At 33.8% G+C, this 16,207-nt stretch overlaps 3 protein-coding genes across 3 annotated transcripts in view; all 3 read left to right on the top strand.

Moving 5' to 3' along the window:
• LOAG_16894 (CBR-CYK-1 protein) overlaps nt 1-6,492 on the top strand; it is a gene marked incomplete at both ends in the record, with an annotated part of 9,242 nt that extends 2,750 nt beyond the window's left edge. Inside the window, 20 exons of the mRNA XM_020449546.1 lie at nt 215-323; nt 470-625; nt 977-1,080; nt 1,259-1,390; nt 1,542-1,660; nt 1,812-1,960; nt 2,048-2,261; nt 2,355-2,536; nt 2,626-2,732; nt 3,004-3,113; nt 3,223-3,410; nt 3,510-3,608; nt 3,774-3,929; nt 4,035-4,226; nt 4,423-4,533; nt 4,665-4,784; nt 4,961-5,108; nt 5,678-5,785; nt 5,968-6,101; nt 6,448-6,492. Of these exons, the coding sequence (XP_020306907.1) occupies nt 215-323; nt 470-625; nt 977-1,080; nt 1,259-1,390; nt 1,542-1,660; nt 1,812-1,960; nt 2,048-2,261; nt 2,355-2,536; nt 2,626-2,732; nt 3,004-3,113; nt 3,223-3,410; nt 3,510-3,608; nt 3,774-3,929; nt 4,035-4,226; nt 4,423-4,533; nt 4,665-4,784; nt 4,961-5,108; nt 5,678-5,785; nt 5,968-6,101; nt 6,448-6,492 (2,683 nt within the window). The remainder of the gene's footprint in view (nt 1-214; nt 324-469; nt 626-976; nt 1,081-1,258; nt 1,391-1,541; nt 1,661-1,811; nt 1,961-2,047; nt 2,262-2,354; nt 2,537-2,625; nt 2,733-3,003; nt 3,114-3,222; nt 3,411-3,509; nt 3,609-3,773; nt 3,930-4,034; nt 4,227-4,422; nt 4,534-4,664; nt 4,785-4,960; nt 5,109-5,677; nt 5,786-5,967; nt 6,102-6,447) is intronic.
• A 1,781-nt stretch (nt 6,493-8,273) lies between these two features.
• Nucleotides 8,274-11,390, top strand: LOAG_06904 (hypothetical protein). Its single transcript, XM_020447276.1, has 8 exons — nt 8,274-8,488; nt 8,642-8,753; nt 9,119-9,209; nt 9,713-9,789; nt 9,900-9,975; nt 10,272-10,356; nt 10,708-10,829; nt 11,035-11,390. Exons 1-8 carry the CDS (start codon nt 8,373-8,375, stop codon nt 11,160-11,162), a joined length of 807 nt encoding a protein of 268 aa, XP_020302477.1. The 5' UTR covers nt 8,274-8,372; the 3' UTR covers nt 11,163-11,390.
• A 471-nt stretch (nt 11,391-11,861) lies between these two features.
• Nucleotides 11,862-13,930, top strand: LOAG_06903 (hypothetical protein; the record flags this gene model as incomplete). The annotated part of the gene is made up of 6 exons (XM_003142437.1): nt 11,862-11,935; nt 12,004-12,115; nt 12,262-12,480; nt 12,629-12,898; nt 13,268-13,588; nt 13,844-13,930. 6 exons carry the CDS (start codon nt 11,862-11,864, stop codon nt 13,928-13,930), a joined length of 1,083 nt encoding a protein of 360 aa, XP_003142485.1.
• Between the last annotated feature and the right edge of the window lie 2,277 nt (nt 13,931-16,207).

Here is a 16,207-nt window from a genome sequence, read left to right as displayed (position 1 = left end):
ATATATATATATATATATATATATATATATATATATATATATANATATATATATATATACATATATATATATATATATATATACATATATATATATATATATATATATATCATATATATATATATACATGCATATATATATTGTATACATATATATATGTATATATGTATACATATATATTTTATTGTGATGTAGATAATATTTTGAATTGTAGACGTGAGACACTCTTGAAAGCCTTAACCGAAGAAGCCCGATTACGAAAATGCGACAGGTTTCGCTGCATTGTCAGCTGTTTGAATAAATCGAACCGTCTTGATGTAGTGGTTAGTAATAATTTGATTCGGACAATTTTTTAAAACTCTTCAAAAAAAAATGAACCTTTTCTTACTGGCCATTTTTTTCCTTTAAGTAATTGTAAGAAACCAGCACTAAAGAAGCGGAATTCATATAATCTAATCAACTACTGTAGAAAAAAGCCATGACATTGGTAAATGTAATGCTGGACGTACCGGAGCCGGATGATACAATTACGGAGGAAGGTCGTGCATCTGCAGAAGCTGCCTGGCCAATTCGGATGCATTGGAGAAGTGAGTTCATGCGTGCTGGTATGTACGACTGTATTCAGGTTAGATTGAGTTTTATTCAAACAAATTTGAGTATAGCTTGTTTGCTGTTAAAATTCATATTCAGCTATTATTTTATTCCGTCAACGATGTCGATACATATGATGAAAAATAATGCTTTGTGGTTATTTTGGTATAATGCAACATACATTTGGGACACTAGAAAGTTTTTTTTTCTTGAGTAAAGTTGTTAGTAGAGAAAGGAACATCATAAAAAAATGAAGTACTTATAAGTTAAATTAAATCTGTGCTTATTCTGAAAGATTTTTAGTAATGAAGCTAAGTAATTGTAGTTGCTAAACCAATATCTCTCCTTAATATGCGTTAGTGGAAGACACAGTTCGTGTTTATAGTTTTTGGAAAGTTGCACTTTGGAAGCAATCAAGAAACAGTACGACAATTTCTGCCGAATCAAAGAAGCCGATTTTGCTGAACTCGTAAATCGGTTTGAACAAATGTCCGTTATTATTGTGGTACCGTGGTTTTTTATTCTCATTATTTCGAAAGGATAACCAAAAGCCAGCGATTTTTTTCATAACTTTTTTGCGCTATTAGCGTAGAAGTCCTGTATTAGCAAGATGGCATTCTTTATAACCCTTATAGTGCTTGAATCGTTTAACAGTAGTATGTTTCAGAAAAGGAGAATATGAAGAGCCGGACTGTTGCTACAGCATTTTGTTAGCTGGTGTGAAAAACACTAGAGCTGAAGGACCATTTTTGAGCATTCTGCAACACCTTCTTCTAGTAACCGACGACATTAACATAAGGTAAGGATTTGCTAACCGAATTTCAATTTAGTTCGTTAGGTTAAAAAGGATCTTAGGTTAAATCATTTCAGTTTAGTGAGATTTCAGGTTAAATGATTATAGTCTTTATTTACTACTAAAATGTTAAATATTTTCTATATTATTTCAACAGGGCAGAATATTTTCGACTGATTGAGAACTGCATCTCAGAAATCGTTCTACCGAAAACATGTGTGGATCCCGATTTCCGTGGGAAATTCGAATTTACTCAAGATGTCATTCATTTTCTCGGTTAGTAGACTTTTTTGTACCTATTATTGTCGTTAAATTCTTAAGTCTTCAACTTATTTCCCATATTCAGAAAGACATTTGATATGTCCATATGTTTGTTGCTCACATTTCGACATATAATTTCCAAGTTAAACGGATCAGTTGCTTTTAGATACTTTGGAAGATGGTGAAGAAGGAAGGCAAGCGAACAAACGTGTTGAAACGGCCACACAAGCAAAAAATGAAGCCTTAGCCAAATTGAGCCAATATTACAAGAGGATGGAGGAGTTTGCAAATGAGACAGAGCAGCTGAGAAAGCATGTAAGGTTTTTATGAGTTATTCACTATTTTCAAGGTTCTTTTCGATTCCATTTTAATTTCAAACCATGTGCCTTGTTTTTCTTCCAGATAAAGGATCCAAGTGTGCCGCTTCCTCCACCAACAAGCCGTTTACCGCCACCAGATACCTATGCTGAAACAGCGAATAAGAAATTACCTACACTTACAGGAGGTCTTTCTCCACCTCCTTCAACATCTGGCCATCAAGGTGCTCCTTCACTACCACCACCGGCACCACCACCGCCACCGCCACCACCTCCACCTCCGCCTCTTTTGTCATTTGGTAAATTTGATTTACACTTTCATCTTTTTAAAAGAATTTTTCCTTCGGATGTTTTGGAAGTATGCAATGATATTTTTCACTATTCAGTTACAGGAGGCTGTCCTCCACCACCACCACCACCACCATTACCAGGTGGACAAGGCCCACCTGGGTTGCCATTACCACCTCGGTTCATGAATGAAATGGTAAGCCCTGAGCTACCAGAATATCTAAAGAAAAAACCACGTCGCGAAGTTGATGTGGCAATGAAAAAAATTCCATGGAGCTCGGCAACAGTAGGTTTTTCAGATACTCTCAAATTATTTTGAAAAATGGACAAATTTTACCCGAGGTATTATTCTTTTATGCAAAATTTTTTTTTTAGATCAAACCTAAAGAAATCAGTAAGGACTCTTTTTGGGCGCAAACAGCGGAAGAGAAATTCGCAAATGAGCGATTGTTTGAAACACTAAAAAAAAAATTTGCGGCCAAGTAGGATTTTTCATGTTTTTCACTAGGAATAACTATTTTCACAGCTTTTTCCAACTATAGCAGCTTTAGCATTAGATCAGATATCTCGATTTCAGTGTAATGAATAATTCTACCAACATACAGATACTGATATCCATAAATAAATAAAGATATCAATTTATAAAATTGGCAGTTGCTAAGCGGATGATTTTATAAGCAAACCATGAGGAAGTTATAATCTACTTAATCTAAAAATAGTATGAAATTGCTTATGTAACAGCTTTATTTGTAGTCGAAATAGTACCGCTGATTCTGACTCAACAACAAATGGAAGGAGTTTGCCGAAGAAGAAAGTCCGAAAACCATTAGTCATACAGGAGGAAAAGATCTTACAAAATCTTGGTTTGAAAATCGATTTCCTACATTTTTTTTCGCTCAAATGTAGACTTTTTTTAATTGAAATGGTATCTAAACTGAACATATTTCTTGAGCAGTGAGTACCCTTTTTGAGCCATTCTGCAAGGATCGCAGAAGATACCGCTAGAGGAATGGAAGCGGATTTTGTTAGAAATTGATGATCGAGTAATATCTTCGGGAACAATGCAACAGCTGAGAAATGCTTTGCCACCATCTGACGCGTTGAAGAAGCTTCAGGATTTAGCTGGTAATAAATTCAATGAGATGCCGGAAGGCGAACAGGTAATATAGAGTAGATGTTTCATGTCTAGCAGCTAAAAAATTTCCAACTTTGGCTTTTGTAATATTTGAATCCTTCTTTATCTGATTTACATTTTCTAGTTTGCTGCAACATTGGCTTCAATAAAAGGATTACCAGCAAGATTGGATTCTATGATTTTCATGCTCGAATTTGATAAAACTCTTAACGATTTGAAACCGGTTGGTGTATTTATGATATTGCACAATACTTCGATTTAAGGCTATTTTTCGTAGATTTCACTGCTGTCCTGATTCTTATTGAATGCATTATTTGATGCGTGGGTTCAGTATTGAAAAAATAATGTATTAATAATGGCTGATGTCACTTTGTTATGACTATTTCAGACTATATCGGCTGTGATAGAAGCATGCGATGAAATTCACACGTCAGCTGGTTTCAAGATGTTTCTAGAAATGGTTCTTTTGGTTGGCAACTACATGGGGCACTCATCGAAAACATATAAGGATATATTCGGATTCGAAATGAGTGTACTTAAAAAGGTATAAGATAGTCATTTTGGGATGTTCTGGAATCTTTCGTGACCGATGTCGAAAGGTTATTTCTTCGTGTTCTCTGATTTTTGGCTAATGCGATCTCGATTACAGTTAAGTGGTACGAAAGATGTCAACAATAGCGAATCACTTTTACACTATCTCGTAAGTTGTATGTCTAGAGAAGCAGATGGTTTGTACGCAAACTTTCCGAAAAATGAATTCCTCCATGTTGATAAAGCTTCGCGTGTTAATGCGGATGAAGTGGCCAAAGGCGTTAGTGCTCTGAAAAATGCTCTCAATAAGGTAATTTTTAGTTCAGTTTCAAATATTCTTAAATCAAGTAAAATCTAACGGTTACCTCAACACTGAATTGGACACTATCTCGTAGCCTTGGACTACCTCATATTTTGACGTACGTTCGATTTAGACATTGAGAACGTATTGAGAACTTCATAGTGGTATTACTTTGTGTTAATCAGCTATAGATTTCGCTTTACAGGTCGAGAATCAGCTTAAGACATTTGTCAAGCAAGCAGAAAATGACTTGTTCTTTGAAAAAATGGGTCCGTTTTTGTCAAAGGCGAAAACAGAGTGCGAAATCGTAGAAAAGGTTAGTTAGTTCTATTTTGAACAAACATTGGGATCAGTTGTTATAGTGAGTTAGATGTCCGAACATTAGTTGCAATTCTCTTTGAAGAGTATGTTGGTAATATTTTAATATGAGGAAAAGATGATTTACAGATGTATAACACGATGAACGCAAAATGGGAGTCTTTAAGAAAGTATTATTCGTTCGATCCAAAAAAATACAACATGGAAACATTTTTCAGTGATTTGAAATTGTTCAAAGAGGATTACGAAGTATGAAGCTGGATTAAAGTTTAGACATTGTAACGAAAATTCATACAATATGAGAACTGCAGAAACTCGAACAATAAAATCACTGTACATGTAAAAATCCCGAAATCCGAATAGTAAAAAGTGAAGAATGAATTGGAGTAATAATATGCCTTTCTCTTTATATTTTATACATCTAGAAAGTAATCCATGACATGGAGAAAATACGTGAAGCGAAAGAACGCGAGGAACAAAGGAAGAAAAGACTACCATTGAAGCCCCTGCAACCAGGAATTGCGGCATCTCCACTGAATCGCACCGTCGCAATCGAAGGGATCCTGAAAACAGGTTTGATATTATAGTAGTTTTAATGTCGAAAAAGAATTGTAAATGAATATGACTTTGCCATCCAAGCTATATAGTACATTTGATGGATTAAGACGTTTCTAAATAGCGGATACTCAATCGTCGACAGGAGATCATATGGTTACGGTGCGTTGAAACCTTCGACGATAACCAGATTTTGTTTTATTGTGAGAGTTATTAATATTCCTAGTATTTTAAATATTCTAGTATTTTAAATATTTGAAAATAGCTCACGCTATGAAAATTTTTTTTTCTGAGATTACTGGGGTTTTTGGGCTTTTTTACAATGGCAAAATTTTTTCGAGACCGATTTTTAATTCAATAATTGTTGCTGTTATTTTGTTACAGAATTATGTAACAAGACAGTGGAACTTAAATAAGAGTATAAACTAGTACTATGACTCTGTTATCACGTTTTTTTCCTTTTTTTTCTCTATAAGTTGTGAGGCGGTTATCCATTGTTCGACTGCTTTTTCATGTTTAAGAAATTTTCGCTTAAATTTCTTTCAAAAAATAGCAGTTTTTATCATTTAAAAATGTTTCAATTTCAGGAAAACAAGATTTGGGTGTTGTGGATGAAATTGAGAAGATATTAGAAGCAGGATACTTGGAAGGGGCAGAACGGAAGACACCAAGGAGAACACCACGTACTCGTGCTGGTAATCAAGGCTTTGTAATATTAGATTAAATCCACTGATTCATTAAGACCGAAATAGGAACAAGTCTTTTAGAGGAATTCATCCACTATATTTCACTGATCAGTAATTTATACTTGCTAAATTTTTCTGAGCCATTTGTGGCCGACGTTGTAAATCCTTGATGTCAGTTTTTATGTTTGTAGGTCGCGCTGCAATGGAACGGCAACGTTCACTCGCTTCTGAAGAACATATGTCAGCGATATCCGGTTCCGGAATATTGCAACTTCCAACGCAGTATCGAATACGGAGGAAAGGACAGCCCACATTACTCGTACAGGTCGTTTTCTTGGTGTTATTGGACTTTGTTTTTTTTTATTCACTCGTTTTGATTGTGATGCTTGATTCAATTAATCAAGGTATCGAAAGACTCACCAGTATAAACTTATGGTAGAACATTGTCCAAAATTTTCAAGAGAACTGCAAATTACTGTGGAAGGATTAAATTCATGCAAGGATTATTCGCAGTCTGAGGAACCAGAAATAGTTTTAAAATAGTCATGAAATTATAAATCTCAGGTGTACTCTGCATATCGCTATGCAATGATGACTTGAAGCTCATCGCTTGGATATTCAAATTTTTTGAAAAAATTTAAAGCGTAAAATTTAAAGCTGTTTGTTTGCAGGCAGGTGCAGTATCGGTACTGCCAAAAGAAAATGAAAAGCCATGAATATCTGGCTGAAGTGTCCTTTTCTGGTTGTTCATTTTTCGTAGTGTTTTTTTTGAAATGTAACGTACTTCGGATATAACTGTACCTTAAGTGTTACTTCGTCATTCGCCTGAATGCTGTTCTCATTCTGTACTGTTATACCTGTTAGCAATTCTATCAAGTTTGCTCAAGACGACGATGGGTTTTCCTTACTGTGACATTGTGCATATGCAATGACAACTGCCACAGCCAATCGGTGATCTAGTAGTCCATATAATTGTTATTACCAGCGCAAGCACTAACTCCTTTCCTTATAACTATGAACTTCATTTGTACATTTTTATTTATTATCTCAATGATGAATATGTTTGATTTGTTGTAAACATTTTGTTTTAGAAACATTGTTTGTGTATCAATAACAACGGGTCCTTATTTATTTCATTTCTGGTATTGAATACTTTATTAATTTCACTTTGTTAAATTGTATGGGTTTTCGAATTTCGGAAGCTTAGACCTAGCTTAAACTTTATATTTTTCGAAGGAATTTTAAAGTTTTCTAGTTCCCAAAGATCTTGGAAACTTCAAAAATATGAAGCTTCTCGAACTCGATTCGAGATATTTTGGAAAATTGAATTTCTATGTAGTCTTATTATACCTTCTTTCTAACAATTCTTTTATATGCCAAAAATTCCACTTCAACGTTTCGGAATATTGATATACGTTATCTCTATATTAAAATTATATTCTCTAAATTTCTATCGTGGTATTAAAGCAGAACTTGAATCTTTCTCGTATGTTAAATACTGTATTTCACATGAGGCTTTTTTCTGTTTGATCGTTGAAACGATTCAGTCAATTAATGCAGCGCATTTGTCAGTGATAAACACGACAGTACATTTGAAATCATTCTGAAATAACGTCTTTTTTATAATCAATTAATCTTTTTCCTTGTTGGCAAACTATCTACATATTTTTCATCATTATATTTTTCTTTTTTGAATTCAAATGGAAATACTTGGTTGCATATAAAATGTTCATTTATATAGATAGGTGCATATATTTATATGAAAAATGTATGTCTCTTCAAATAAATGAATTAATTGAAATAAAATTTTGGCTGGGTAGCTATGTATCCGACTGAATGAGGATTTCTATCCTATTTAACCATATGCACTTGAATGCTTATGTGTGGACCTATTAACCAAGTCGAGGAGCTTATAAGCGATATGATGACTAATTAAAGAACCAATGGAATGATACAGTTATGATTGCGGTAATGAAGCAATGACATTGAAACTTCTCCAGCCAACTAATCTCCACGTTTCGTCATTGTTACTTCCTCTATCCTTAGAGTCTCATTAACGGGGATTCAAGACCTTATCTTCCAGGATAGATAATATCCTCTTGCTAAATCAATGCGCACGATGACTACCTATCTTCCTCGCTCTTGTCTCTTTGTAACTCCTCTCATTTCAACTCCGATAATTTCTAATACTAATCTCTGAGATAAATTTCGAATGGGATTTGAAATTTTCAGTGGTGGTCGCAATCTTTTCGGACTCAGACGAGGTCTGATTGAGGATGAGTAGTAGACCCTTAATGTTTAAATTGGATAAGTCCATTCCACTTCTATTGAATTTACTTTTATCTTATTATCCATTTGGGATTGCTTGTCTAACATGTCTCTTCCAATCTTTGTCATGAAGAGTATTTGTGTATAGCAAGAAACTGTTCACTTAAGTTTGTCCAAAATTTCGTGTAAACCCATATTTTGTGATATATACTAAAAATGCAAAGTAAATTGTTTGTCCTTTACTATAACGAAAGACTTAATGCATCACTGCAACTAAGCATAATTCATAGTTTGTCGTTATATCTTACATTCTTTCAGCAATTGTTAAATGTCTGCAGCGCTGCGCAAATCATCATTGAAAAATAAACGTCAAAAAAAGAGGATTGTTTATATCGATGAAAATGCTCCGAAACGGCCTCGTACCGCATATGTTCACTTCGTTAAGTATGTTACGCTTTCTCCATTTATTTATACAGTGAAATATCACTGTTAGAGTGCAAAAAATATGGAAGAATGCTTATTGCTGGGGCGGTACTTCACATAATAATAGGTAGGTGTAAATGTTAAAATTATAAAAGGACGAAAACTATTTTTCAGTGCACGAAGAAAGGAATTAGTGGACTCTGGTAGCCATGAGGTATTACGCCAGCGTAGTTTCCTTGCAGACATTGGGAAGCAATGGAAAATTTTGCCGGATGACCAAAAGAAGGTTGGTTTGATTTCATGCAAATGCTTGGAACAAACTTTGTGAATTTTTGGTGCTCATTGTAAATTTGCACCTCTTGAAGGAATGAAATAATTTTGAAGTAATATTAGTATCAAGGTATCAGCGGTGTTTGCTAGGAGGCAGTGATAATCTCAGCATTGTTTGCCAGATCTGAAATTATTAATTTCTGGAATTTGTGAACAGGAGTTACTTATTTTATATTGGGTGTACACCGATAGTAACATTAATATGCTGGTAAAATCTTCGAAAAAATTTCATTTCAAGATCAGATAGGGGAGACTTAATATGTCATGCTACCAGATTTCAACAGAATATTATGTTTTTTTTGTGACTTTGTTTTTCCTCAGTTTTATTTCGACAAATCAGCAAAGGAACATGCAGACTATGAGAAAGCTATGGAAGAATACAAAAAAACAGAAGCTTATAATCAGTTCCAAGGTTTGCTGGTTTTTTTAAATACTTTTTTTTAAAAATCATTTTCAAACATCCAATGTGCCCTCTTATAGCAAGTAAAAAAATGATCGTAGCCAGAACCTTACTTCATTCTTGCTTCCTCCATTTAATTTCTATTTTATGCATCATCTTTAATTTACTTCTCTTGTTTTCAAAACAATTTTTAATTCGACCTGATTTTCTGAACTGTCAGCTATCATTATATGAAGAATGACGTAATCCAAGATAGTAAACGTAATTTTATAATTCTATACGCATAGATACTGGTTCTAAAATTTTTGTATTTGTAACAATGAGTAGGACAGTGGGAGCTCACTATCAAGGAGCTGGCTACTTTTAGATGTTCCATTCTTTTTTAGCTGTTATACAGATGTGGTCGTTTTTATTGAGTGTTTCCGTAGGTCAGGATAAAGTGAACTATTGCCGTGAAAATTACTTCATTTTCATGCTTGGGATGAATCTTCAGCTTAAATTGAATCGAATTTCAGTTAGAAAGGAAGGATTGATGAAGCAAAGAATGCTGGAATTGAAAAGGCGCAAAAACGACGTGAAGTCCGATGATGATGTAAATTTTTTCTCAGCTTGTTTGGTTTCCCAGAAAACACTTTTTTGATTTTCGAAATAATTAGGATTTGAGAAGTTATTTACCTTATGAAGACAAATTTTACTTTTGAGGAAGAAGACAAAAATGAAGCAATTGTTGCGGGTGACATCCCAATATTCAGCAAGGAATTTCTTGCCTACAATAAAAGTATGGTCCAAAACGTTCGATTGAATTTTAAATCGAATTAACAACAATTATGCCATACCACTTAACTGCTTTTTGGGAAATAAATGAGGTCATAGCCATAATAAAATTTTATTGAGTTTATGGATGAACATTTTATTTACTTATTACTTGGACTTGGATTGCTAACATTATTTTTCATAATTTAAAATTATTTATTGTACGCTGTGCATTTGACATTTCTCAAACTGTAGAACTATCATATTGTATTACTTTTGTATGCGCCAATTAAGTTGTTTTCAAATCAGTTCCTTTCGTAGGTCAGGAAAGTAAATGCAAAAAGTTGCGAAAAATGGTGAGTGCTCTCCAGGAAGAAAAAGATCTCCTTAAAGCTGACATTGCAAAGTAGGTTTATATATGTTTCCCTTAAAATTCACTACTGCATATATTTTCTTCTTATCAAGAACTCAATTTGTACTTTTTGCCTATGTTTACTTATCACCATATGTAGACTATATCTACATATGGTGATAGATAAACACAAGTGCATTTAACGAAATCAGGGGAATATGGTATCCATATAGGACGGCTAATTTTGGTGGAGCAAAGCTTCTATTCTATGAAATAAGTTCGTAGTCAGACACATATGGACTGTTATACTGAACATACAGAAACGTAGGATATGCTGATATGGTTGGGTCTTTCTGATTAGTTTTTGTATCATATAGCAAAGCTTTAGAAGTTCTGTTTTTATAGGTTGTCAGAGAGAATGAAATTAATAAATGGACAGCAACCCGGAGCAGTTCACTGGTCAACGAAAATAAAACAACGATGGACAAAGTTATTGATCGACGCTCTTGCATATGTATCTGTTGATGGTAGGCCCTGATTATTTGTAGTGGAAGTTTTCACCACTTTAAATGAAAATTTATGAGATATCTGACTTCTTTAAATGTGTAATGTTTTCCAAACATTTATATCAAAGATCTGATGATCGGAAATATTTTGAGTCCCGGTCATTATTTTCCGTCTTCAATGTCGTATCCTTTTATAGTTTACTTTTGTTCAACTATTATTTTGTAGGAGAATATCCAACCGCACAGAACATCGATACATATATGAAGAAATTAAAGCAATTGGTTGCTGAGAACCCAAGCAGCAAGGACTTAATAGCGGTGCGAATGGCTTTGTCGGAAGTGAATTTCACGTGAATTTCTGTTTCTTAATGTCAGTTATATGTTTTGTTATTAGTGTATATAAAGTGTATATTTCGGTGGAATGAAGTCGATTTTTCGACTCATTTCCTAATTTCTGAAATATGATTGGACGCGATAGCGGGACTTCTTCCTTAATTATGTTTTACTAATTGATCTGTGATATGCGTGATATATGCGGCGTTTTTCCTCTCACATTATGTGCATTGCTTTTTTATATAAAGATACAATCATTTCAATGTTTGTGGGTTCCTTTCGGTAGATCATCATATCCACTCAGATCTCTGTCATTATTTCCACAAAAATTTCAGTCACTCAGCTTTTTTTTTTTGGCATGGTAGCATAGCAAGTTGTAAATGTCAGCTCGTTTGAGCTTGGCAGTTGTTACCAAATTTCCGAACAGGCCTTCCTTTTTTAGACGTAAATGGATTGTCTGTTTTTTCTGGGTCTTATCCTATTGGACCTCACTTCCTTCAATGGAATTCCTTATTTCTCTTCGGCTACGCTATGTCCTTCAATTATGGAAAAACTGCAGTTTTTGGCACCTCTTTTTCAACTTAGATCATTAGATTTCACGCTCGTAACGTTTGGTGCAATATGAAATCGATCTTCGAAAGTAAGATACCGTTGAAGAGAATCCATTACTGCTGCCATTTCCCTCTCCAATATTTACTGAAGTAATAGTGTTTCTTTCGAATGATCGCAAATAATTCTGGACTCGCAATAACTTGCTGTTATCGATCGTACGCAGAACTGAAAGTATTACTACGGTGAAGAACTTTTATGCATCATTCTCAAACGCAACGCTGGTATTTTCATATCAATCTTTTCTTTTAAGGTTTGTTGATACAATGAGCAAAAAGAAGAAAGATTTCCCTAAAACCAAGTTGAAAATTGGGAAAAAACTGAAGAAAACAACTACTACTGATACACGAATCCATTCTAAAAAAGTTTGTTTTCGGAGAAAAAATATTTTTTTAACAAGAATGAGACTGTTTTAGTTTATATCAGGTGAGATTATTTGTCGCTAATGCACATTTATGTGGTGCATATGATATTATCATGCAAGTCCAGGAAAATATCCTAAGCATTCCAGGTTGTACTCGTAGAACAGTTAACAAAAAGTAGTGATAGTTGCTTATCATATCGTGGCTTATCATTGAATGAACTGTGTCGTCAACTTGGACATTACAACATAAATGTGAGACGAAATTCAGTAGTTGGTGTAAGGCAGTTACTTTCTTCACATCCGGAACTTGTGCCGAAATATTTGCATATATTGATACCGACTGTTGGGCGTTTAATTGCTTGTGATGTGAGTTTTTTTAGATGACGAAATTACTTTTCCTTAAATATCCCATATTACTTCCAATGCATATTATTTCCAGATATTCTTTCATTTGTTTTTCTCAAAATTTTGCAATAAACTTCAAGTATTAAAATAAATTATCAAGTAATTTTAGAAAAGTGATTCATCGTTTCATGCTCAACTACGTGCTCTTCTGGAATTATTATGTACAACGAGTGCTTCAACGATTTCATCTCATTTCACGCTATTAATAGCTCATACTCTTCGAGCTTTAACACATCTCAGGATGGGTGTACGGATCTATGCGCTTACCATTTTGACGCTACTAATGCAAACTTATCCTGATCTTTGTCGCAATAGTATCGATTTATTCGATTCATTTGTGGAATTTCTAAATAGTAAGAGGATTCCAGCAAACAGAAAGGTTCTTGAAAAATTTCTTCATTATGAAGCTTAAGTTTTAGTTAGAGTGAACATTTTTATTTAAATATTCTCACACATTCATAAGCGATTGGGATCATGTTGCTTGCCTGGAAAGTTTAGCGCAGAGTAAATTTTAAATGTTTAACACAGGAGGAGGTATTAATCGTACGATCGATACCGCACAATCTTTGACAATATTTGTTTGACCGCCATATACTCAGCTTTAATTTAGGTCTCTCCTAGTTGTAAGTTCAAAATGAAACTGAATTAAAAAATAAAGCCGTTTGATATTTTAACAACTCGAACGTGATAAAAAGCTTATTAATTTTTAGAAACTTATGCGATGGCGCTGAAAATTAGATTTTTTCAGTTATTGGTAGATGGCGTTCACGCTTTCTTGCGAGCTTTCTTAGTAGAAGAATGTGCGACAGTTGGACCTCTTCATGTTGCATCGTTCAGCATTCGTACTAAACAGTATACTAGGATTAACTTAACTTCAGCCATTCGACCACTGATCGATTTCTGTGTGCTTGGTTCACAGCCACGTCAGTCAAAGTCATCACTTTATTTACCTGATAAATTTCTACAAGCACTATCCGGAATTCTTTCATTGTTTTTAATGAGCGCATCAGAAGAAGTATCCTCTTCTAATGAAAAAGAATGGGTAGAAATATTTGGAATATTTAATAAAGTGAGTTTTTAGAAATGCCTGTTAATATGCTAAATTAGATTCCATAATTTTAATGTTATTCAAATGTTTCATTTATCTTATTCTAAAACATTCTTTTCCTCGATAAAACACGTCTATTTAACATTCGAGCGATTTCAAAAAACTCTTAGTGATTCTAAATGTTAGCAAAATAATGCGTTAAACCAGGATTTCAATGGAAGAAACCAAAAGTGTGATAACATTTAGATTCTTATTTTCAAAAACTTTAAATTGCAGGTACTGCCGCAAATTCGCGCTTCGTCTCAAACTGTCCAGTTCGAAGAAGAATTAAAAAAAGATTATCTGGTATCAGCTCTTTATTGAAAAATGGAAACCTATCACAGCGAATACGTACTCTGCTGCAAACATTAAATTTACCCAATAATCAGTTAATTCGAAAGCATAAAAAAAAACGATCGCTAATTTTTAGTCATCGTGAGGAATGAATAGTGAGTGCTACGGTTATTGTGATTTTTACTAATCATGAGGAATGAGTAGTGTTATTCTGTGAGGCACTATTAATATTAAATCTGGACTATTCTGAATTGTAGATGTTAGAATAGTGTAGCTCAGAAATTCCTGGATCATTATTCCAATGTTTTGTTTTTGATGGAAGGTTGGGTTAGACTGGATGATTAATTGAAATAAGGATGTCAACTTAATGTGCTTTTCTGTGTGGATCAACTTTACATATGTTGGTTGCTATAAATATGTATGTTATATTACATTGTTGTATTTCTTGAAAAGAAAAAAAATCAAAATCAAATCCAATATTTTGGCTTAACGTTATTTGGAGTTTTTTTTTCTACGGAAAATAGGCAAAATATTTGTGTTATATGCGGCGCAATTAGCTTGTAAAATATAATTAGCGAGTGGAAACGAATGTCATAATGTTGAAACATAGTGCGCATCACTTGGAACCTAAGAGAGGAACCATTTATCAGCAATACCGCTTAACGGTTTTTCGGAAATCTCAGAAGTATTCATGGTCACGTTCAGGAGTGTATCTTCCGATGTCGTTCGGATTATCCTTCCAAAAATTGGTTCCCATTCCGCAGTTTTTACTATTTTCGATATGTCATATCACGGGACTGTTTGTCTCGAAGTGATATGTGAGAGTATATTAATTGAAATGATTTGAGTTAATCTCAAGATAAAGCCACTTGACCCACAATTGCGGATTATTTATTGATAAAGCAGAAATCGAACAGATGCTGGGAGTTAATCCTTCGGAATTCAATAAAAGAATGTGAATTACATGGGATTACTCGAATTTTACTTTTTTGTTAAATTTTGATAAATAAAAGAGTATTCTGTTCCAGTTCCACATTTCGATATTCAACTTGGCTTCAATTTTGATTTCGACTTTGATGACTTAGAAATACTGCGTTAGTTCCGGTTCTGAAGCTCACATCAATTTGCAAAATATTTACTGTTTTTATGTCTCTGACTTACCTGATTGGATCCGATTATGCATCTTTACAAACAATTGAGATTCCCGCTAGGGCCTCATGTATACTGCATGTTAGCAGGCAACTACCTAATAATACCACTTCCACAATCAGTTAGCGTGTTGTAAAAACTTTCTAGCATGAGCAAAGTATTTAAAATTTAAACTCTGTTATGCTTCCAAACTACTCAGTTGCTGACCCAATGGGGGGCTTATTATTTACAATCCGTTGAATTCAGGATTGTATATTTCACGGATAATGTAACATTTCAAAAAGCACTCACTAAAAATGAATATTTATTATAATTGGGAAAAAAGATGTCAAAAATTGGAAATACATTAATATTAAGCAAAGCAAACAAATCTAGAAACATCTGAATAAAGCGAAATGTTGTTGAAACTCAAATCAAAAGGGAATTTGACTATATAAAGAAATAAGAATGATTACAGAAGTCAGTGAAATAGATAATGTAGTGAAAGACATACAATATCATGTTCAACTCACTTAAAACATAACACTGTGGCATACACATTCAAAACATGAACGGTGAGGAGTATCAATGCAACATATTGATGTGGTTCTTAATTTTAAAATAGATCGAACATTTCTAAAATTCAAATTCAAGTGCTTTGCGAGATATTAAACCATTTCACCTGCATGAATGGCAGTTGAGGATGTGGAAAACTTGGAATGACATTTCCTAAAGAATCTGGGCTAGAATCTAACCAGCCGAAAAAAGTCATGGTTATTATGTTTTGAGAAGAGCCAACTAACAATTTTGCCATGCAGAATAAATAGATATAAAGAAGATAAAATTTCTTCTCAGATGTAAATTTGAGTATGTTATAAAATTAGGTATACGATTTTCTTCAACGTATTGGACACTGGATGGATAGCTTTGATCTTTCTAATAATGCAAATTGTAAATAGGACATTATGCTAGATACTTCGCAAAGTGCGTGTTCTTGTCAGAATAATTTATAAGCATGCAGGGACTCAGAATCCAACTGTAGGATGGAAAAGTTGAGCTTGATTTTTGAAATCCGATTAAATGCAAAAATAATTAGTTCGTAGAAACATCATAGATTTTATTAATTGTAACAGCGGCAACAACTTACTTTACCAAAAATAATTCTTTTAGTGGGAGCTC

Source organism: Loa loa, assembly GCF_000183805.2.
Source record: "Loa loa unplaced genomic scaffold supercont3.26, whole genome shotgun sequence".
In the NCBI taxonomy this organism is placed as follows: Eukaryota; Metazoa; Nematoda; class Chromadorea; order Rhabditida; family Onchocercidae; genus Loa; species Loa loa.
This window is presented reverse-complemented; position numbering and strand designations above follow the sequence as displayed.